The sequence below is a fragment of the Monoraphidium neglectum genome, assembly GCF_000611645.1.
Source record: "Monoraphidium neglectum strain SAG 48.87 unplaced genomic scaffold scaffold00706, whole genome shotgun sequence".
NCBI lineage: Eukaryota > Viridiplantae > Chlorophyta > Chlorophyceae > Sphaeropleales > Selenastraceae > Monoraphidium > Monoraphidium neglectum.
This window is the reverse complement of record NW_014012922.1, coordinates 1-20,451: the sequence shown is the minus strand read 5'-3', so window position 1 is coordinate 20,451 and position 20,451 is coordinate 1. Positions and strand designations below refer to the sequence as shown.

The 20,451-nt window shown below is 64.3% G+C and overlaps 7 protein-coding genes across 7 annotated transcripts in view; 4 read left to right on the top strand and 3 right to left on the bottom strand.

The window, feature by feature from the left end:
• Positions 1 to 866, bottom strand: part of MNEG_4914 (UDP-sugar pyrophosphorylase) — a gene marked incomplete at both ends in the record, with an annotated part of 2,224 nt that extends 1,358 nt beyond the window's left edge. Inside the window, 2 exons of the mRNA XM_014046616.1 lie at positions 313 to 382; positions 684 to 866. Coding sequence (XP_013902070.1) covers positions 313 to 382; positions 684 to 866 — 253 coding nt within the window. The remainder of the gene's footprint in view (positions 1 to 312; positions 383 to 683) is intronic.
• Positions 867 to 2,583: 1,717 nt separating this feature from the next.
• On the top strand, positions 2,584 to 3,496 carry MNEG_4913 (Dynein light chain, flagellar outer arm; the record flags this gene model as incomplete). Its single annotated transcript, XM_014046615.1, has 4 exons — positions 2,584 to 2,616; positions 2,767 to 2,931; positions 3,112 to 3,183; positions 3,416 to 3,496. The coding sequence occupies 4 exons, from the start codon at positions 2,584 to 2,586 to the stop codon at positions 3,494 to 3,496; spliced, it is 351 nt and encodes a 116-aa protein (XP_013902069.1).
• A 703-nt stretch (positions 3,497 to 4,199) lies between these two features.
• Positions 4,200 to 6,867, top strand: MNEG_4912 (hypothetical protein; the record flags this gene model as incomplete). The annotated part of the gene is made up of 5 exons (XM_014046614.1): positions 4,200 to 4,615; positions 4,855 to 5,050; positions 5,437 to 5,592; positions 5,894 to 6,295; positions 6,640 to 6,867. 5 exons carry the CDS (start codon positions 4,200 to 4,202, stop codon positions 6,865 to 6,867), a joined length of 1,398 nt encoding a protein of 465 aa, XP_013902068.1.
• A 2,540-nt stretch (positions 6,868 to 9,407) lies between these two features.
• MNEG_4911 (Coiled-coil domain-containing protein) lies at positions 9,408 to 12,540 on the bottom strand (the record flags this gene model as incomplete). The annotated part of the gene is made up of 7 exons (XM_014046613.1): positions 9,408 to 9,608; positions 9,810 to 10,551; positions 10,867 to 11,002; positions 11,163 to 11,289; positions 11,729 to 11,854; positions 12,030 to 12,200; positions 12,508 to 12,540. The coding sequence occupies 7 exons, from the start codon at positions 12,538 to 12,540 to the stop codon at positions 9,408 to 9,410; spliced, it is 1,536 nt and encodes a 511-aa protein (XP_013902067.1).
• Positions 12,541 to 12,897: 357 nt separating this feature from the next.
• Positions 12,898 to 13,502, top strand: MNEG_4910 (hypothetical protein; the record flags this gene model as incomplete). The annotated part of the gene is made up of 3 exons (XM_014046612.1): positions 12,898 to 12,966; positions 13,061 to 13,156; positions 13,314 to 13,502. The coding sequence occupies 3 exons, from the start codon at positions 12,898 to 12,900 to the stop codon at positions 13,500 to 13,502; spliced, it is 354 nt and encodes a 117-aa protein (XP_013902066.1).
• A 718-nt stretch (positions 13,503 to 14,220) lies between these two features.
• Positions 14,221 to 16,544, bottom strand: MNEG_4909 (hypothetical protein; the record flags this gene model as incomplete). The annotated part of the gene is made up of 5 exons (XM_014046611.1): positions 14,221 to 14,355; positions 14,568 to 14,695; positions 14,889 to 14,984; positions 16,036 to 16,294; positions 16,458 to 16,544. The coding sequence occupies 5 exons, from the start codon at positions 16,542 to 16,544 to the stop codon at positions 14,221 to 14,223; spliced, it is 705 nt and encodes a 234-aa protein (XP_013902065.1).
• A 2,451-nt stretch (positions 16,545 to 18,995) lies between these two features.
• On the top strand, positions 18,996 to 19,157 carry MNEG_4908 (hypothetical protein; the record flags this gene model as incomplete). Its single annotated transcript, XM_014046610.1, has 1 exon — positions 18,996 to 19,157. A coding segment is annotated over one exon (162 nt), but the record flags the coding sequence as incomplete, so codon positions are not given.
• Between the last annotated feature and the right edge of the window lie 1,294 nt (positions 19,158 to 20,451).

The following is a 20,451-nucleotide window of genomic DNA, read 5'->3' as shown; positions in this document are numbered from 1 at the left end:
TGCTGCTGCCGCCGCCACTGCCATTGCTGCGGCCGTTGCTGGTGCCGCTGCTGGTGCTGCTGGTGCCGCTGCCGCTGCTGCCGCCGCTTCTGTCGCTGCTCGTCCTGCTCGTCCTGCTGCGCCTGTTGCCGTTGCCACTGCTGCTGCCGTTGCTGCTGCCGCTGCTGCCGCTGCTGCTGGTGCTGCTGCGGCTGCTGCCGCTGCCACTGCTGCTGCCGTTTCTGCTGCCGCTGCCGGTGCTGCAGGTGCTGCTGATACTGCCGGTGCTGCTGGTGCCACCGCAGCCGATGAGGCAGAGGCGCCGTGGCTCACCGGGTGCGGGCCAAGCCTCAAACACATGCCCCTGGCCCTCCTGCAGCAGCGCCCGCACCAGCTCAAGCTCCTGTCACGCGCGAAGGGCGACAAAGTAGAGGGGCATGGCTGACGCCGCTATGTGCGTGTGTGTGGTCGCCTCAAATGCTGTGCCCGACACCGTCCCAGGTCTGGGGCTTCGCATGAGAGACGCGCTTTGTGTGTTCATTGCCCCCCTGCCCCAGCTACCATCGGGCCTTACAAAAGCACGAACACGGTGATGCGGGACTGCTGAATTCCCCCACCGCTTGGAATTGTGTGATCTCTTATCCAAGGGCCGTTGCAAAGGGCGCCGGGCGGTGCGCATGGACCATCAGCACCCCTATGCGGACCTTGGCGGTAAGCAGGGCCTCGTTCCCCTTGAGGACCGCCGCCACGGCATCCACTGCCGGCGGCGCCTCCGCGGCAGCAGCGGCAGCGCCCGCCGCGGCCGCGGCGCCCGCGGCCGCGGCGCCGGCCGCGTGGGCTGTCGGGGCGTGCGGCTCGTCCGCAGCGTGATCTGGGAGCTCCTGCATCTGGATCTGGCCGTCACCGTCGACTTGATCACCCGCTTTCTTGCGCTCCTTACAGTACCTGAGCAATGGCATTAGTGGAGTAAGCAGGGAGCCAGGGATGCAGCGTAGCAGAAGGCATGTTGCACGGCGGCCTGCCAGCGAGGCGCGGCAGGTGCGGTGCGTTGCACCCACCTGCTCGCGGCAACGGCGCCCGCTGCGACAATCCCAGCGCCAACGAGTGTCCCTGCGCAATGACAGGAGGATCGGGAATGAACAACGCCTGCAAATGCACCCGGTCGCGGGCACAGGCCGCGCTCGACGGCATCTCTCTTTAGTCAGATACCGTACCTAGCACGCGGGCGGCCATTTTTGTGCCAATGGGCCTCGGATCACGGGTTTGCTGCCACTGTCCAGGCGGCAATCTCGTGCGCCTTGTAGACTCGCCTAAAACTCGCTGCACCTAGAGCAGGCCTCAAATTCTCAGTGGCATCCGAATAATTGTGGGGGATGGCGGTTGCATGCAGACAAGAACGGCGCGGCAGCTGCGCTGCAACCCAACTGCAACCAGCCGCGACTGCACGTGCATCCATGCTGATGGACAGCAGATTTGAAGATTTGAGAGAGGCGCCAACTCAAGATGGCTGGGTGCGTGGTTTGTGAGGACAAGACTGCACAGCCTTTGGTCAAATCCGGTGTTTTGACTACTTACATGTCGGCTCCTGAAGAGCTCGATCTCACTTCGAAACGGCCCACACCCACCACTGGCCGTGCCCATGCAAGCAGCCCCGTGCACATGAACAGATAGGGTTTGGCTGTCCAGGAAACACATGTATTTTTCTGCCAACAGTCCGCACATGCAACAATGGTGCAAATGCTCACGTTTGCACAGCCATGGCATTTCTGGTGTGGCCGCATGCTGCGCCCATCACTCCCATGTACAGATCTGGGCCGTAGAGCTCTGTTTACAGCCAGGTGTCCTTGCCAGGACTGTTTGATGAACGATGCTGACAGCAGAGCGGTAGATGGCGGAAGGCAGCCATGAGCTGTGGGCTGTGAAGGTGAGTGGGGAACAGTGCCAGTCAGCTGGCAGCTGCCGTATCTGCAAGGACAACCTGGCACACCCATGCTTAAGTGGCTTGACAGTGAGATTTAGGCAGATCCCCCACTGAGACACACATTAGTGGTAGTGGCGGGCAAGGCGGCAATTTGTACACGGTAAGCAGATCGGCCACAGGAGCGTGCGTCGGCAGTGGCACGCTCTATGTGTCAAGCCGTCAAAAGAGCATGTCTGCCACCACGGGGCCAGCAATTTCCGTTATTTGTGTCGCTCGCCACCTGCCATGGGGTTGCCCTGCCAGCACGTCAGCCGTAAACACAACACTGTTGCGCCCGGCCCACGGACTGCCTCTGTCATCAAGTAGGCATCCCCAGCTGCGCTTGTTCAAAGTCTGCTGCGCGCAGTACCGTAGTGTCCTGACAATCATCGTAAAGTTTCAGGTATCAGCTAGATTCAACGCCAACATAAGCCCGCGACAGTTGCATTGGCGGAGTTTGCCGTAGATCCCGCTTGCATCAGTGCGATCTGCGTGTCTTCAATCATTGATAGGATACATCTCTGATTACTCGGTGCTCGATTGCACTAGCTGGCCCGCTCTGCGCGAATTGCAGGCGCACGGTTGACCAGCAGCACGTGCGGTGGTGCTGCACTCCCGTGGTGCCGCAGCCCGCCACAGCACCTATGACCTTTCAGACAGACATCTGCAGCAAGGAGGTGGGCTTGACTTGGTGACGGGCAATTCAAAAGCTGTCAACCACCCGTGAGGAGCCTGGCGACTTGCACCACGCACACATCCCCGTGCGCCCCACCGCTCGCCGCTCGCCCCTGCATAATGGTCTGCGCCTGCTGCGCTGTGCTGCACAGGCGTGGCAGTGTGAGGTCGCGGACGGCGCTTCGGGGGCGCTGCAGGTGGTGGAGCTGTATGCAGACTGGGCCGGGCCCTGCAAGGCTGTCAAGGAGCTGTTTCGCAAGTTGTATTTCGACCATGGGGATGGCGGCGCAACTGGGGTGCCCCTCAAGTTCTACACGGTGAGGTGAATCAGGGAAGGATCCTGGTCATCATGGAAACAGGATCTCTTGCTGGGGCCAAACAAGCGCAGCATAGAGTTTTGGGGTGCCCCCCAAGGCGTCTTGTGGTGGCTGGGGAGGCTCTTTAGGCTACTCCCGCACACACGAGAACAACCCAGGCCCCCGCCCCGACCTTTACAGGTGAATGTTGACCGTGTCCCCGCTCTGGAGCAGCACAAGGGGCGCTGCCAGCCGCTGTTCATGATGTATAAGGTGCGTATCTGTACGCACGCGCGCCCGCATCTCATGCGTGCGGTTGGCCGCATGATGCGGCCAACCGCCCCCAGCCTGCGAGCAGCTGCAGCTGCAAGGCCACATGTCCTCAGGCGTGCGGCGAAATTCCAACAGGGGTTTCTCTCGGCAGGCTCAGCGTTGGTTGTCTTTCGTGCGACACGCATCCAGCGGCTCAGTCAGTCACCATGGGTCACCGTCGCCCCGCGCTCAGGACGGGCGGTTGCTGGACAAGGTGGAGGGAGTGGAGGGCCCGAAGCTCACGCACCTGGTGACGTCGCTGTTAAGAAAATAGCGGGCAGCAGTGGCATGGCTTCGCCTGCTCTTGGCGCTCACATGGGTTGAGCGCTCAGGGGTGGGGGTCCGCGCTGGTGGTCGGGCGGAGTGCGTCAAGCGTGGGCATGCCGCAGCAAAGCCCAGTTGTAGCCGTGCGTGTTTCATTACATAACCAATGACATGCATGGCGAATGTTCTGTGCAAGCTGCGAGTAATAGAACGACGATTGCCAATGGCCACATGATGCCCACGTGGCACGTGATGCCACTTCCAGGGCGACCTGGCAGCACGAGCAGCTGTGGAGTCGCGTTGCTCCGGGGATCGGGGCGGACATATGGCAGGCTCGGCTATCGGGAGAGTTCTGAATGCATTTCAGATTAGATCAAGCAGGTCGCCAACTGTTTTTGTCGAACATCCCAACCCTCGTGGGGCGGCCACGCATCAAGCACGCCTTTTTGTTCGCATGCGCTGGTCACATGCACCTCACTACCGCAGCGAAAAGTTGACCTGATACCAAATATATACAGCCGTCAGGCCTCGAGACCGTGGGTTGCGCGTGAAGCGTCGGGACCTGTGGCACGCGTCAGCAACACTAGGAGGCCGCGCTTACTTGACGAAGAATCTTTCCATTGGTGTTCAGTAGATTCACAACTCGTCGGGGCTTAGCATAGGAGCGGCGTCACTCGCTTCCCCGTTGGTTGACGCGCGCATCCATCCACACGATGCCATGCATCACTCTTCGCGCGCCGGCCCTATCGGCCCGGCCGCAATGCCCCGCGCCCCTGCGGCGCGCGCCCCTTCGCGTGATGGCCGGCCCGCCGCCGTTCACGCGCACGGAGGCCCCTCCCGCGTCGCCTCGGGCCGCGTCGCCGCTGGCGTCAGTTTCGGTCGCGTCCCTGGCGTCGTTGGAGGAAGAGGAGGCGCAATCCAATGAGGCCGCGCAGCTGGAGCTGCAGCTCCGCGCCAACGCCGCGCTGGCCGACGCCCTGGGCGACGCGCGGCCCGCGGCGGCGGGCGCGGGGGAGGCGCGCGGGCGGCAGGTGCAGCGCGCGCCGAGCGGGCCGCTGGCAGGCATACTGGAGAAGCTGCCCTTCAAACTAGACGGCCGCATGCGGGGCCTCATCCTGCTGAACATCATGTGAGTGGCGCTGCCGGCCGCTGCCGTTGGCTGCAAACACGCTGAACCCGTGCGCAGCAAGGATGCGCAGCAGGGTGCACCGGGCCCAACGCAATCGGACGCGCCTTGGCGCCCTCCGCACGCAGCGTGCGCCACCTTCGCGCGTAGGAGCATCCTCAGCCGCGCCACCTCAGCGGGACGCGCTCCACCCGCCTGCCCCGCCGACGCCGCCTGCCTTTTTGCTTCCCCGCCATCAACAGGACCCTCATCATGTCATCCAATTGGATGGTGGTCAAGACGGCCAACGAGGCCACCATGACTGACACCACGATTTTCATGTCGCTGCGCTTCGCGCTGGCGGCCGCCGTGTTTGCGCCCTTCTTCAAGCCGGACGCACGCGTGTTCAAGGCGGGCGTGCAAGTGGGGGTGTGGTACGCGGCCGGCTACATCGCGCAGGTGCGAGGGGCCCAACACCCTCAGGTCCTCCGCAGGCAAAAATCCAAGGGCGTTCAGTATTGAGCAGGCAGGCCGCGGCTGTTTGTGCCGTGCGCTCCCGCTGCTTGTCGGCGCCGCTGGGGATTTTGCAGCGGCGGTCCCTGCTGAACACAGGGCGCTGCCCCCCCTGTGCTGCGCCCCGCCCCTTGCATCCCCTGCCCCCGCCTTTTCCCTGCGCCTGGGCGGACTGCCCTGGCGGCCAGCCAGGCGTATGGCCGCCAGCCACGCCGTATTTCCACAGTCCACAAATCTTCCCCACCTCCTGCCCCCCAGACGCCCCACGCCCTCCACGTTTCCCTGCCCCTCACCCACCTACCCCTTCGGTCTCTCCGTTCTGCCCCCTCCAGTCGCTGGCGCTCGCCGGCACGTCCGCATCCCGCGCGTCCCTGCTGTCCACGTTCACGGTGCTCGCTGTGCCCGTAATCGGCGCGTTCAACGGGCAGCACATTCGCCCCATCGTCTGGGCCTGCGCGGCGGCGGCGCTCGTCGGGACGGGCATGCTGGTGAGCAGCCGGGGCGCGGCGGCGCCATAGTAATGAGTGCTGCAGCCACCAGCACCTTTGGGCCACGATGGTGGTGCAGGGGAGCTTGTGGAGCATCATGCAGTCTCATCGCTTCTTGGCGTTTGCCGCCTGCGCTGCTGCGCTTGGCAAGCCTACCCCTGCCGCCTGCTGCGCGCTCAGGGCACGCTTCCTTGAGGCTTGGACGCACAGCAGGCACACCTGTCACACCCTTAGCCGCCCGCGAGCGCTGCGGATGCTGGAGGCCCTCACCTCGAACCCCAAATCCGGCTCGACCCCGCAGGAGGAGGGCAGCAGCCTGGGCGGCCCCAACGTCGGCGACGCCTGGGCCGTCGCCAGCGCCGTCTTCTTCGCCTTCCAGATATTCTTCGCCGAGCGCAACATGCGGCGGCTGCCGCCCAAGAGCGAGCTGCCCCTGATGGCCGTGGCCATGTTCACCGTCGCCACGCTCTCGGCCGGCGCCGCCGCGGTCATGCACTTCCGCGCGGGCGACTTCGGGGCCGTCGCGGCCGGGCTGAAGGAGCTGCTGCACGACTGGCAGGCGGCGCTGCCGGCGGCGCTGGGTGGCGGCGCGGCGGTGCCGGCGGCGGAGGCGGCGGAGGCGGTGCGGACGGCGCAGCAGCTGTTCTACACGGCACTGTTCAGCACCAACCTGGTGCTGCTGATCGAGCTCTTTGCGCTGCAGGTGGGGTGGGTGGGGCGAGCGGGAGGGTGCATTTTGGGCTTGAGGGGAAGCTGCCTGGGGCGCGGCCCCTGCCAACCCTGTCGCCGTGATTTGTGGCGCTGCTTAGGTGCCGCTTATAGGCACCTCGCAATCAGGGCGCACAGGGGCCCATGGGCCTGGGGCATTGCCCCGCGCCGCTGCCCTTGGACTGCCCGTTGCCGGCTGCGTTGGCACGTTGACGCACAGGTACGGGTTGGCGCTCGGCCGCGGCCCAGCGAGTAAAACGCTCGCTGGGCCGCGAAGTGCAGGAATGCAGCAACGCAAGCAAGCGTCAACCCCGGAACAAACCCCCATCGCCCCACCAGGATGTGTCGTCCACGGACGCGGCGATGATCTACTCGCTCGAGCCTGTGCTGGGCGCCCTCATGGCCTATGCGTTCCTTGGGGAGCGCTGGGGCGCCTGGGGCTGGGCCGGCGGCGGCGTGATCCTGGCCGCGAGCCTGCTGACGCAATTCGCGGGCGCGGTCGAGAGCGGCAGCGACAGCGACGGCGGCGGTCGCGCGAACGGCAACGGCGACGGGAAGCGGGACTGAGGAAGTTGCCTGAGACGCCTCCCCGGCCCAGAATTGTGTCCTGTCGATGGCCCTTAGTTTTTGAGGTCCTGATTTTGCAGATCACACAGCACACAAGGGCAAGACAGGCGTGGGTGGCAGCAGCCTGTTGTGCGTTCTTGTGAAGGCCCCAGGTGCTGCGCCGCATGTTAGGCAAGCCCTCAATTCACATTGATGCGTCCCAGTGGCTCACTCCGAACTGCCCGCGGTTGCGCGGCGCTGCTTAGCGCGTTTTTGAGCTTGAGCCGCGGTTGGGGCGGCCAGACGACTGCCTTGAGGCCGCGCATGTGCGCGCCGATCCTGGCCGGACCTGCGCTCCAAAGCCCCTCTCCACTCTGCCTCATCCTTCAAACCTGGGGCGTCGTCCCCGTTTTTCCCGCCCTCCGAGGCTTGGTGCACCCCCCGCCAACAGGGCCGCCCCCACCGCGCCTCGCTTCAGCGCCCTTGGCGCGACATCCCAAGTTGAAACTTGCCATTAGGGCCTCACCCTGGCTGTTGTTGGGCGCGCATTCCAGCGCAGCACTGAGCGGCCTTGATCATGCACTCACAGGTATATACCGAACGTCGATCTCGGCCCGGCCCAGCATGCGCGCGTCCCAGTTTTGCCAACCCTCATGTTCCCGCCGTGCGCCGCGCTGCTGCTGCAAAAGCAGACGTCTTGATCGGCCAGCGCGCGCTGCTTGTGAGCTGGGCCGCGCTCCACGGCCTGATGCTGATGCTCCCCTACTTTCCATCCGTCCTCTTGTGCCCTCCCTACTGATGTGCCATTCCCATGCCCACGTGTCAAGTTGTGGTCGTTGCCCTTCCCCTGTCAGGCTCAGCTCTATTTGCAGTGTCCAATTTGGTTGCGCCTGGACGATGTCCCTGGCGCGTGCTCATTGTAGGCACGGAAGTGCTCAGTGAAGTTTGGTGGCTTGGGACCACAAGCGCACAAGGTAATGAAGTCATACGTTGATCTGTGTGATGAGTCAATATCCTCAAGTATATTCAGCAAGCAGCGGCTGGGGGGACCCAGGATGCCCGTGGCGGGCCAAGGCACCACTGATGATGATCTGCAACCGACCGCAGGCGCAGATTTGCGCAGTCCGGCTGAGCACAACCCTGCCTCACCAACTTGCACGCTTTGGGAAGCCTCGAGCTCATTCAGGGCTCAGTCAGCTGTCTGGGCATGGGCCGAGGCATGGGCCGATGCTGATCGCACCATGCACAATGTTCATTCAGGCAGGACTGCACACTGACCAGTGAAGCACCTTGCAGCATTACAGGTGGGTCAGAGCAAAGCAGAGGTTGAAGACCTCCAGACGAAGGCCACGCAGCAAGTCGAAGGCCCTGTGGGGTAGAGCTGGAAGCATAATGCAATGTGACAATGACAGATGAGGTCAGCCTGCGCATCCCGTGCAAGTGCAGCGCACAGCGTTCAATAGGGTGTCAATGATGTATCGAGAGACTCCAGTAAGACTCCAGTAAGACTTGCACCCAGGGGTCAACTCATATAACATCAGCAGTGCAGGTGTCCAGAATTTGCCGCGCGTTGTTCCCTGTGCGTTCAACAATCGCGAGCGGTTGTAGACAACTTGCATGCCCGACCAAAATATTCAGTCACCCCTCGCCCCCCGGGGTTGTCACAGGTGTCAACCGATGGCAGGCATCGCAGCAGCACCCCTCTCGTACTGCAGCAGCAGCTCGAGGCAGGTGTCGTCATCGGCCTCCATGATGACGTCACCACTGGTGACATCAACGCCGGTGACGCCGCCGCATCCATCCATGCCCCCGCAACCGCCGTGCGCCCCCAGCCTGCCGCTCGGCGCACAGCAGCCCGCCCACTGCCAGGCTGGTGCGCAGGGGCCCCCAGGCGGTGCCGGCGGGGGCGGCGTTGCAACGGAGGGTCCCGAGACGGCGGCCGCAGCGCCAATGGTTTCGCGAAGCCTCCCATGGCATGAGGTCGGGGACGCGTGTGCGGCGGCCTGGCGTTCAAACTCTTCCAGCACTTGCAAAAATGCCGCGTTTTCGTCCTCATCCTGCTGCTGCTGCTGCTGCTGCTGCTGCTGCTGCTGCTGTCCATTGCCTCCGCTGCCTGAAGCTGCCCAACCATCACCCGACGCCACTGCGCCTTGCTGGTGGCAGCCCCAGGCCTGCTGTTGCTGCTGTTGCTGCTGTTGCTGCTGCTGCTGCTGCTGCTGTGCCGTCAGCGCCGCCTCGCGGTAGCGCTCCCAGATGTCCAGTGGCAGCGGCATGCACTCCGATCGGTAACCCCTGCACTCCGGGTCATAGCACCTGGGGATGGGGGGGGGGAGCACCGGCACGCGCAGGGGTCGTCGGAACACGTGCAGAGCGCCTGGTGAGGAGTGAGCAAGGCGGCGGGCGCGAGTGGTGCGGCGCTGCTGCCCCTCGGCGCACGCCCTTCACCACACGCCCCGCCTCGCCTCCACCTTGCCCGCGTCGCGCCCCGGCCGGCCCCATCCGCGCAAGCTGTTTGGCGACGATTGGTCAGCCAGTGTCGCACACACTCGTCCAAAAGCCTGTCACCCCGCAGCCACCCCCGGCCCTCCGCCCGCGCACCGCTGGTGCCAAGTGCCGCCCGCGAGGTCGACCACGTAGTAAACCCCGTTGCTGCGGTGCGGGCGCCCCACGTTGCCGCACCACCGGTTGTCGCGCACGTTGAGCAGCAGCCCCGCGGCCGCGCGGCTGTGCACCCAGCTGCGCACGCGGCCCTGGCTCCCGCCCTGAGAAGGGGTCCGCAGGCCGCGGCGGGACGGACGGGCAGGACGAGTGAGCGGCAGGCGCAGCTGGCTTGCATCACGGCTCGGTTCAGGGATTGAGCCGCCCTCCGAGGGGCCTGCGTTTGCGGGCCGTCGCTTCGCGGTGTCTCCACGCGCCACCACTGCATCGCCCCGTGCACCGGCGGCCGCGTCGCGCGTGCCTACCTGCGTGCACACGGACTCAACAAACGCGTCCACAGCGGGAAACGGCGACGGCGCCGCGCGCGCCTCCGACGCGTCCTGCCATGCCCCGGCGCCGGCGCCAGCACCTGCCCAAGCGCGGCCCTGCTGCTGCCGCTGTCCCGCGGGCCCCGTCGCGGCCGCAGGCGCCGCGACAGAGTGGTGCAGCGCCGTTATGCCCCGCCACTCGGGTGGCAGCTGTTCTAGCAGCGGCTCCCAGTCAACGCCCTCGCAGCGCAGAAGGCTGACCGGCCGTGGCCGCGGCCGCGGCCCTGGTGTTGCGGCGGTGGTGTGCGCCAGCTGAGACACGAGCTCGCTTTGTTTGTGGGGCTTCCGGCCGTGCTCTGGTGCTGCGGTTGGGTGCGAGTCCTGTGGGTACTGCCGCGGGCCCAGCGGCGCCCGTCCCAAGAGGCTGCGCCCTGCCGCGCCGCCGTCGCCGCCGCCGGACCGGACCAGCCGGTGGGCTGGCAGCCAGGCGACCCTGGTCGTCGGAGGCGCCAGCGGCTCGTCCCCGCACTGCTGCTGCTGCTGCTGCTGCTGCTGCTGCTGCTGCTGCTGCTGCTGCTGCAGCAGCGCCCAGGCCGCCCGGCACGGCCCGAAGGGCGTGTTTGAGATGAGGCTGTCGAAGAAGAACTCGCGCGGGTCGCGAGCCGCGCCGCCGAAGCGGTGGGTGGCGCGCAGGTGGGCGTCGCGGCCCGCCTTGCTGGAGAGGTGCAGTCGGAAGGCCCTGCGAGGTTTGTATGGGAGGGGGGGGGGTGCCAGCACGGCTGCAGCGCGATGGCGGAGGCTCTCGATGACTCCGCGTATGAGAACCATTCGGTATAACTTTGATTAGCATGCCTTATGGAGCTTGCGTGCATGCGCGCGCGCAAACACACACACACACATACATACACACAAACACACGTGCACATACACACACAAATTCTCCCCCTAATGTACAAGCACGCGCGGGAGTGCCCCACATGCACCACTGCCCGCAGCTGGTCTGCTCCCCCTGCCACTGAGGCAAGCCGTCCATCCCCGCAAGCACCAGCCCCACCTGTTGCGCGTGTACACCCCCATGTCCACCGCCAGCGTGGCGCCGCCCCCCTTGGCCGCGACCACCAGCCCGGCGTGGCGCGTGCTGTGTCGCGCCTTGCACAGCATGCGCAGCACCACCAAACGAACGAACGCGCCTGCGCGCGGGCAAGGCGGGAGCACAAGGTATTGCTGCACGCTCTGGCTTCAAGCAAAGCGAGGCAAACCCTGCTCTTGCATGCGCGCGATGTTTGACCAGCAGGTGCTCGACCCCGTACATTTACCACGATTTGGGTGGCGAGCGCCGCGGGCGCCCACCTGCGTGCGCATTGTCTGCGAAGGCAAGCCCCGGCAGCCGGACCACCAGGTGACGCGACCACTTGTCTGGCGTCGACGAGTCCAGCTCCAGGACCATACTGGGGTGCAGCACAGCATCATACACGTCCTGCGGGTATTTTGGGGTTGTTGGGGGCGTCAAAGTGGGGCCGGAAACCAGCTTCTGTGGTGGCTTGAGGATTTTGCAGTCGTCGAGGTGGGGCCGGAAAACAGGCAGGCGTTGGTGGGTTGCGACGGCAGGCTTCAAAGCGGCAGGAGAGGGAGGCAGTCAGGGCTATGCCGTGTCTGCAACCGCAGGATCGGGCGCTGGCGTTGCCTAGGGATATATCCATGTAGAGGTAGACCACAGCACCCGGGCAGAGGCCGGCCGCCGCACTCCCACAACTTCTCACGAGTCATTCCTCCGCCGCCTGACAGGCTGCCGCCTGCAGCCGCTGCATCCGGCCCTGCAGGTAACACCGTCCCTTGCCCCGCGCGCAGACGGCGTCCAGCAGGCTGCACCGGGCCATAACACGGCCCGGGCGGCAGCAGACGGGCGGCCCACTCACCCTCAGGGTTTCTCCGACCTCCTGGGTCAAGAGCGTCACCAGCGCTCCGCCGTCCACCCCGGGGTTGAGCGCCGGCACAAACTCCAGATCAAAGTACAGGTGGCAGGGGCACCGCTCACGGATGATCTGGGGTGGGAGGCCGGGGTTCGCAGGGTTCGGGCATTAGGAGCCTTGGAGAGGGATGCGGCGCGTGTGGCTGCAAGCATAGGCATCCTTCAAGCGCGAATCAGCCGCGCCGCCGTCCACGCGGGGAAGGCAGTGGGCCGATGTGGGGCAGCCGCTGCTGCGCCGCCAGGCGCACCTCATAGTGGTTGCGCTGCGCATGTGGCAGCGCTCGGTACTCCGCCCAAAACCGCTCCGGGGCAGCCACAATGAAGGACCGCCGCCCGCTCGCGTCCCACTCGACCGCAAACGTCCTCAGCAGGTGGGCGTGGTGCGCCGGCTGCGCATCCCAGAAGTCAAAGGCGGCCTGCTGCGTCGGGAAAGTGCGGTAGACCGACAGCGCGCGACGGCTGCATTCTGCAATATCGTCGGCAGCGTCTCCGGGCCCGTTTGCGCGCCGCTGTCGCTTGGCGGGTGGCTCTGGCGCGCCGGCGCCGCAGCTTCCGCTGCCTCGTGTCGTGGCGTGAAAGCGGCTGGAGAGCACCTTGGGGACCTTCAGGGGCGCACCGGCGGAGGGCCACCGGCGGCTTTCAGACATCGCCACATGGGAGCGGCGCGGCGCGAGCGAGCCGACCCGCTTTCGGAGCCCCTGCACCGTTTATGTCACCCGTGCTTACCAGCAACGCAGCTGAGGATGCTGTATGTATCATGTTCACTTCACGCGTGCTATTAGTACCATATAGGCGCTACCGTATGGAATGCCTGAGCCAGGCTCAGCGGTGTTGTTGAGCTGGGACAGCGGCTGTTAGGGAGGTACAAAATGTGCAGCGTACGTGACGATTAGAATACCGTATGTACGCAGTGGCATCGCAATCGGATGTGCGAAGCTGCAAAATCTGATGTCTCGCTTCTTAGTCAGGACGACCTGATCTGATTGTCAGGTTGGCTGAGGCATACTTCACTCCGTTGTGTGGCCCTTTGCCATATCACACCTTTACGCACGCTCGAAACTTCTCAGGGCCTGCACGGCCTCGTCACGACGTCCGACACGCAGCAGCTCCGCCATCATGCTGTGCGCCGCCAGAGCACCTATTGTTGTTAAGAGCGGCGCCTTCGGCCGACCGTCACGCGTGCAGGTGGGCTGATGCGCTTGGCCGTCCGCTCCGTCAGCGCGTCAGCGCCGCTCCGACCGCCGACCGTGCCACGCAACGCCCTCTTCCCCCGCCGCAGTTTGCCCCGCGCAACGTGACCAGCAGCAGCAGCAACGGCTCTGCGCTGCCGGCGCCTACACAGCTTGATGAGATCAACCAGGCGCGTGGGGTTTCGGTCGGGCGGACCTGCGAGCAGGGGGGGGCTCGCCAACAGTGAAATCCGACCTTGGGAAGGTGTCCAGGGTGTTACAGTCAACCCTGTGGCCCGTTCTTCCTGATTTCAGGCCAAAATATTTAATTGGTGTGCTTTCCTCTGCCTGGACGCCGTGCAGGCCATTGGCAAGCACATCAAGAAGGCGGCCCTCGCCAGCCGGGCCACCCACCTTGCGCGGATCAACCGCGAGATCGGGCATCAGATCAAGCTGGCAGCGCGCCTGGCAGCTGCGGGAAAGCTGAAGGCCAAGCCGGCAAGCAAGCCCAAGGAGGCGGATACTGCCAAGGTCAAGAAGGCAGCTCCTTGAAACGTTGCCTTGGCTGGACGGACTGCCAGGCGCCGTCAGGGCCCCACTATTGGAGCTGCTACCAGTTGCTCGGCGCCTCCCACCGTCTTTGTTTGCATGTGGCAAACACTGTCATTCACATCTGAACGGTAACAGTGGCCATGGGTGGCAACATCTTGGCGAGTGTATGTGCCCGCTTGGTATGGGCTGTGCATGTTGTTCGAAACTGTTACTGGATGCCTGCGAGGGTGTCGGGGCACTGCAGCGCCAGTGCAAGCCCTGTTTGGAGCGGTGGTCGGCTTTCATGGAAGTGCCCACGAGCTGGCGTGCATCCATCGCCAAGCTGCACCTCAACATACAGCCTGTGTGCCTGTTGGAACCAGCCTGCTGTTGTCGCTGTTTTGCCGAGTGTTTCTCATCTCAGCTGCAAGAGAGGTTTTGGCGACTGGAAACGTTGTTTTGCTCACACAAACGAAATGCCTTCAGTCATCCTGTAACAATACAAACGCATGCTCGACAAAAATCTTGTTACTTGAAACAGAATTATCCAATCTGCAGCCCAAAATAATGTCAACGTGGGCAGGCAGGCGCTTTGAATACGAGTGTGTGACACAGCAGCAGTGGTTGAAGGGGCAGCTCGCCACTCAGGCCTCGCCGCCCCGCACGGACACCTCGCGGCGTGGCACCAGCGGCATTAGCGACAACAGCAGCAGCAGCGACACCGTCTGCATGGCCGCGGTCACAAGAACACCGCGTCGAAGCCGTGGCAGCGGATGACGTAGCCGCCGACCAGGGCAGACCCGCTCCAGCCAAAAGAGGTGACCGCGTCCAGGCTGTTCCAGCGGCCTCTCTGGGACTTTGGGGCGTAGTCCATCTGTGCGGCGGGGCACGCAACATGCGGGCAGCCGGGCGACGCACGTCTAGCAGGTGTTGGGTGCCAGCGGGAACGGGAGTAGAGCGCTTGGGTGGGGTGGCCTCCATCCCGCATCCCTGCAGGAGATGGGACAATTCGGCCAAGGCAGCGGTGGCAGTGACATGCAGGCCCCATGCAAAATCCCGGCTCAAACACGCAAACATGCGGCCCACCAGAATCGACTTTTGTAGGGCTGGGGTGGCGTTCATGAGGCATGTCCGCGCAACGTAGATGGGCAGCATCAGGGCGGGCCGCCGCCAGAGGTCGCGGCGCGCCGCAATTGTGACCAGCAGGCTGATGCCTGATGGGCGCCAAAGAGAGGGAACAAAATAAAGTGTGCACATTAGGTGGTGCCTTGATACTGAATGTAACCCCCTCTGCTTGGCTGTGGTGTCCGCTGGTGCGCCGTCTTGCGCAAACGTGTTGCAAATCTGACTGCCGCTCAGCAGGTCAGCCACAGCGTGGCCATGCAACCTCGCCCTTCGGCCCTGCACCTGTCGCCTTGAACGCGGCAATTGTCTGAACCCGGCCGGTGCGCCGGCTGACGGCGCGCGCGGCCACACTGCACAGGGTGAGGCCCAGCGGCACCACTGCTAGCAGGAAGCAGAGCGACGTCGGTCTCAAGCCAACCTGCCGGGTTTGCATGGAGGGAAGCAATTGTGGTGCCGATCCTGCCGTGCAGCACTCTGGTAGGCAGGTGCAGGACAGTGAAGAGAAGCCAAGGGGCAAGGAGGGAGGATGGGAGTGGTGCGCCCGCTGCCGTCCGAGCTTTAATGCACGAGTGCGCTTTTCACTGACTGCATATGCGGTAGCGAAACGGCCGGCCTTCCATCGCCACGGCAGGACAGCGCCCGCAAGGAAAGTAGCGCACCTCATCCTTGAAGAAGATGGGAAAGAACGAGATCGTCATTCCAGAAGCTAGACCAGACACACAGTCCGACACCGCCAGCACCGGTGGAATAGCCGCTGCCGTTAGCCAGCCGCTGGCTTGCGGGTCAGTCCCATCACCCGCGCAGCCTGGCGCTCCGGTGCTGCTGATTGGTAGCTGCTTCACCGGCTGCCCTACAGTGTCCAGCCCCACTAATTGCTCTGCAGCTGCCGCGTCATTCAGGGATGCAGGCTGCTCGACATCGCTTGTGCCAATACGCCACACGGTCACGCTATTACCGCTCGGCGTGCCCTCGACGTGCTTGTCTGCTGTCCCGACCGCCCCAAGCAGGAAGGGTGCGGTGCCCCCCACCTGGTCACTGATTATGCTACGGCTGCTGCCGGGCGCATCTTCCCCTGGCAGTTGCTGCTGCTGCTGCTGCTGCTGCTGCTGCTGCTGCTGCTGATGATGATGATGATGACGACGCTGCTCCTGCTGCTGTTGCATTTGCTGCTGCTGGCCAGGATCCATAATACAGTCATCGAGCTGTGCAGCCTGTCTCTGAGCTGCCTCCACGCTCCCGTGGCCAAAATCTGATGAGCTGCGCAGCCCTCGAGGCTCCCCAGCCAGCAGCGGCCGGCTCTCATCACACCACTGGCTGGCCTTGCCATTGCGCGCATCGTGGCTGCTGGCTGCGGCGACGAGCGAACCACGGTCGTTCCAACTCAAAGCCGGCGCCGCTGCCGCAGCCACCGCGGCGTGCAGGCCCTCACTCTCTGCGCCAAGGTCTGACGGGAGGAAGAACAGCATCAGGCAGGAGGGCGCCAGCGCAATCAGCTGGCCGGCCAGCATGACCCGGCCAAGCACAGCCAAAGACCACTGGTTGCCGCCGCGCGCGAAGAGGCACGCGGAGAGCAGTGGCCCGACGGCGCGCGAGAGAAAGCCCGCAATCTGGTTGGCCGTGTAGACGCCGGCGCGCGATCCGGTGGCCACAGAGTCCGCAAACAGCGCGTCAAGGACGGGGCCTGAGCCCTGAGGCAATGGATAGGGTAACGGTGGACGGAGGAGAATTCAAGCAGACCCTTGCAACAACGTAGCCCCATTGCTGCGGTCGCATGCACGGTGTGCGTGGCGAGCGGCCACAGAGCAACGGCCTGCAGCTGCCTTTTCATTATGCCCGGCGGCCTGCCCGCACCTGCGCCATCCCCCAGAGCGCCAGCGCGACGCACAGCAGGTTGAACCGCTGGGCCTCGCCCGCGGCCAGCGCGCGCAGCGTCGCCATCGTCGCCAGGAGGGATACGGCGCCGGCGGCCCGCAAGACCACATGGCGAGGAACCAGCTTGTCGGCCAGCCATCCGACTGCGAGCATGCGGGGCGGAGGAGCTGGAAGCAACTGTTGCATGCGCCTCCATGCGAGGGCATGCGCAGCAAGGCCGGCACACATGCGGCTGCGTGGTCGATGCATGTGCGTATTTGCGCAGCCGCCACGCTCACGTGGCACGGCGGTTGCGGCCAGGGCTGTGCCTAGCACCGCCTGAGCGACGCCCACCTCCTGGGTTGGCAACAGAGTGGGGGATGGGCAGCAACACTTGTGATGAGCGCACATGGGGTGCAGCTTGCTGACGCCCAGCAGTTACATGAGCGCGCCCAAGCGCACGTAGGCTGCACGCTGCGAGGCACCCGATGAAGTTTGCACCGTGGTAGCACACCTGATTCCCGGCCGGAGTGCTGCCAAAGAGCAGACTGATGTAGTTGGAGAGAACAGCCCCTCCCCAGATTCCCGTCGCGACGCCGTCGAGCGCGCGGAAAGCAAGCGACAGCCGCACATTGTGGCGTGCACGAGCCCCCAACTGCGGGACACCCATCGTTGGCTGCAAAACTGCCTGCTGCCGAAGCGAGCGGGGGTGGTGCATGCATCGATTTGGGGAGCGCAGCACGACAGCATGAGCAGAGCCAGCAAACACAGCATGAGCAGGCGTGCTGATGGCAGACGGAGCACAGCGCAGCTGCTCATGCTCACTCACGCACCCCTCTTGACACCTCAGTCGTCTTATAATAAGTCCTTTGGCGGCATGACTTTGCCAGAACAATTCAAACAGCACCACTGTAGATCGATGCGCGCTCTGCCGCGCGCTGGTCGTGCACCAGTCCGTCCCTATAGACCAGCAAGGCTACAACAAGGCATGTGAGCACGTTCATCGACACACTTGCTGGCGCATTGTTCTGAATAAGTGTTTGGTCACGACCCTGCGTTGACCCACCAGCACCTGGTGAGACAGGCGCTGCGCTGCGTTGCGCCTCGCCAACCTCACAATCCTGTCAGCTCCTCGTGAGAGTAAGAGATGACCAAGCTATCTTATGAAATGTGATGCACTCACTGTTGCATTTCAAACCCGCTGCGTTGGGTGGCAGCTGTCCCCTGCGCTGCCCTGCCGCCACACGGGAACGAGCAGTTGAGTACCCGTCTCTGCTTGCATGATAAGGGATGCTTCGTCACTCAATGCTATGTACATTGACCTGCCAATAGTGGATTGCTGCTAGTTTGGCAGTCGCCACAAGACACACCACTGCCTGCCGAGTCCGGAATGCCATGCCCCAGCGCGCAGGACCTGCCCACTATTGCGTGGCATCGTCAGCAGGTCTTGGTGATGTCTAAAATACCACTTGTATCAAATTGTGACGCTCAGCCTGGCCGTACGAGCAACACGCCGACTGTTACTCACAGCCCAGCAATGCATAATCACTAGCACTGCATGAGCTTTAGGTGTGCTCAGCATTTGCTGTCGACGGATGCGCCGATTTCTGCATCCAATGCCCCCTCCATATGAAATGTGGGTGCTTGGATACAAGCACCATATGGCTGCCGCTTGCGAGACAAAGGATCTTGTTGATGGTGAGGCTGCCGGCGCAACCCCATGGCACGCACCCTTCCGACAGCACTGCTGACAACAGTGTTAAACGTTGCCTCAATATCCACACAACCTAACGGGCTGCACGGCTGCAGAACTGACACCGTTGGGCGAGGGGTGCTCATGTTCGCCTCGGCTCAACCGCAGGGGAGTGCCACAGATGAGCAGACGAGATGACGTGTTCGCACTTGCAAAATGAGGGCAGCAGACATGAATATGTACGAATATATCAGTTATGATACTTCCATGTCATTATAATCACCGTACACGCACGCCAAGCAACAATACCGTGTGCGGTATGACAGGGTGGATACGGCGTCCCTAACCCAGACACAGTAACAAAGGATCATGCACATTGTTACAGGGGAGTATTAGATTTTATGCACACCCCGATAGACGCGTCATAAGCCTTTCTTGGCTTGGCCCCGCGGCACAGCCCGGCGCAGGTGGCGCGCGGAGCAGATCCAGGCCTTCATCCACACAGTGAGTGTCAATTGAGGTATTAGTACTTCTTTGAGATATGACATCACCGGTGATGCAGATGGTTCGGATACGTCCGTCGTTTTTTGATCGCTGTTGTGGCCAGTGGCTGCCAGCAGGCCCATTCAAAAGGGTGCTTGCAACAAAATTATTCACATCACTGCCATTCTACGGCGCACGGCACAGCGGTTCTCAACATGTCGATGTCGAGCCCGACGGGCACGCACACCTCACCCGCCGGGCTTCAGCGGCCAACAACGCGCCCGCGCCCGCTCGCCGCCGTCGCTGTAGCCGTCCACACTGCAGACCCCCAAGCCTTCTGGCTGATGGCACGTCGAGGGCCCATGGCGGCCGGCCGCGCCACCCTGGCCCTGCTGGCAATCTCGCTGGCTGTCGCGGCCAGGCCGGCGGGCGCCCAGTCGCAGGGCGCCGCGCTGGAGCGGCTCAGGAGCGCCCTGCAGCCACAGGGGTGGTCGGGGATCGACCCCAACAAGGACATCTGCGAGGTGCGGCGCATGCGCAGGCATCAGGCGCGAGGGCGCGCCTATTCGGAGTGGCTGTGGCGACCAGCCAGGAGGAGCAACGGGGCGGCTTGCTACCGAGCGACCGTCCCGCCGCGACCGTCCCGCCGCGGGCGCCGTCGAGCCCACATGCCCGCGTCCACGACTGCGCCATGCCGGCGCACCTGCGTCGTGTGCGTCGCCCCCGCGCGGCGCCCCGGACCCCACTGCCAACCGCCACCCGCCCTTGTTCAGTATCCCGGCTACACTAACCCTGGAGTGCTGTGCGACGGCAGCAACGTGATCGGCCTGTGAGCGGCAAGGCTCGGGGGGGGGGGAGCGAAATAAGCGCGCAGGAGGGACGGCTTACGAGTTGTTGCTGCGGCAGCGCAGCCGCTAGGCCGAGGCTGTACAGGGGGCGGGGAAGCGGGCAGCAACGCTGATTGGGCGAACGCAGGGGAGGGAGGGGAGCGCCTTGGGGGGCCCAATCCTGCTGCACCAGTCGCAGGCGGGGCCGAGAGCAGCGGAGCTGGAGATGGGGCAGCAGGCACAAGGGGGTGGGGCGTGGACGCGGGGCTGCCGGGCGCCGCCCGGCCTGCAAGCCATTGACGGGCACAGCTTCTCATGGGATGCGCCGTCCAGCCGGCGGACTTGGCGGCCGCCCGCCCCTCCTTCGCTCCTCCCTGCCTGCATCCCAACCAGCCCCCCCCCCCGCCGCCTGACCCCTTGCGTCTCACCCGCCTGGGCGCCGGACGTGCCGGCGCCGCGCTGCGCAGGTATCTTGCAGGCAAGGGCTTGCGCGGCACCATCCCAGACGACCCCAAGCTCTGGTTTGACCTCCATTCGCTGCGCAAGGTCGACTTTTCGAACAACTGGTACCTCACGGGCACCCTGCCCGCAGCCCTGAGTAGTGCATCCGCCCTGGAGTCTGTGTGAGCGCAGGGGCAGGCAACGGGCTGCGCAGGCGGCGTCGCTGCGATCCGCGGCGACTGCGTATGCGCGGGTTAGCGCGGCGCTTGTTTGTGCAGACTTGCCTAGGGGGTTGCAGGCCTGATGGCCGGACGGCGGGTGGTCGAGGGGCGCTCCCAGCACTTCGCCGGTCCGCCTTGGCTCGCCCCTGCGGCCACGGGCCTCAGCGAGACTGCTACCAAAGGTGACACTCTGCTGCGCCCTCACCCCGCGCCGCGCCCCACACGCCCAGCAACGTGACGGAAACTGGCCTTCAAGGCAGCGTGCCTGCCTCCCTGTCCGGCAAAGTCATCGGGCTGCAAGGTCAATCCCAGCCCTCGCCGCCGCCGCC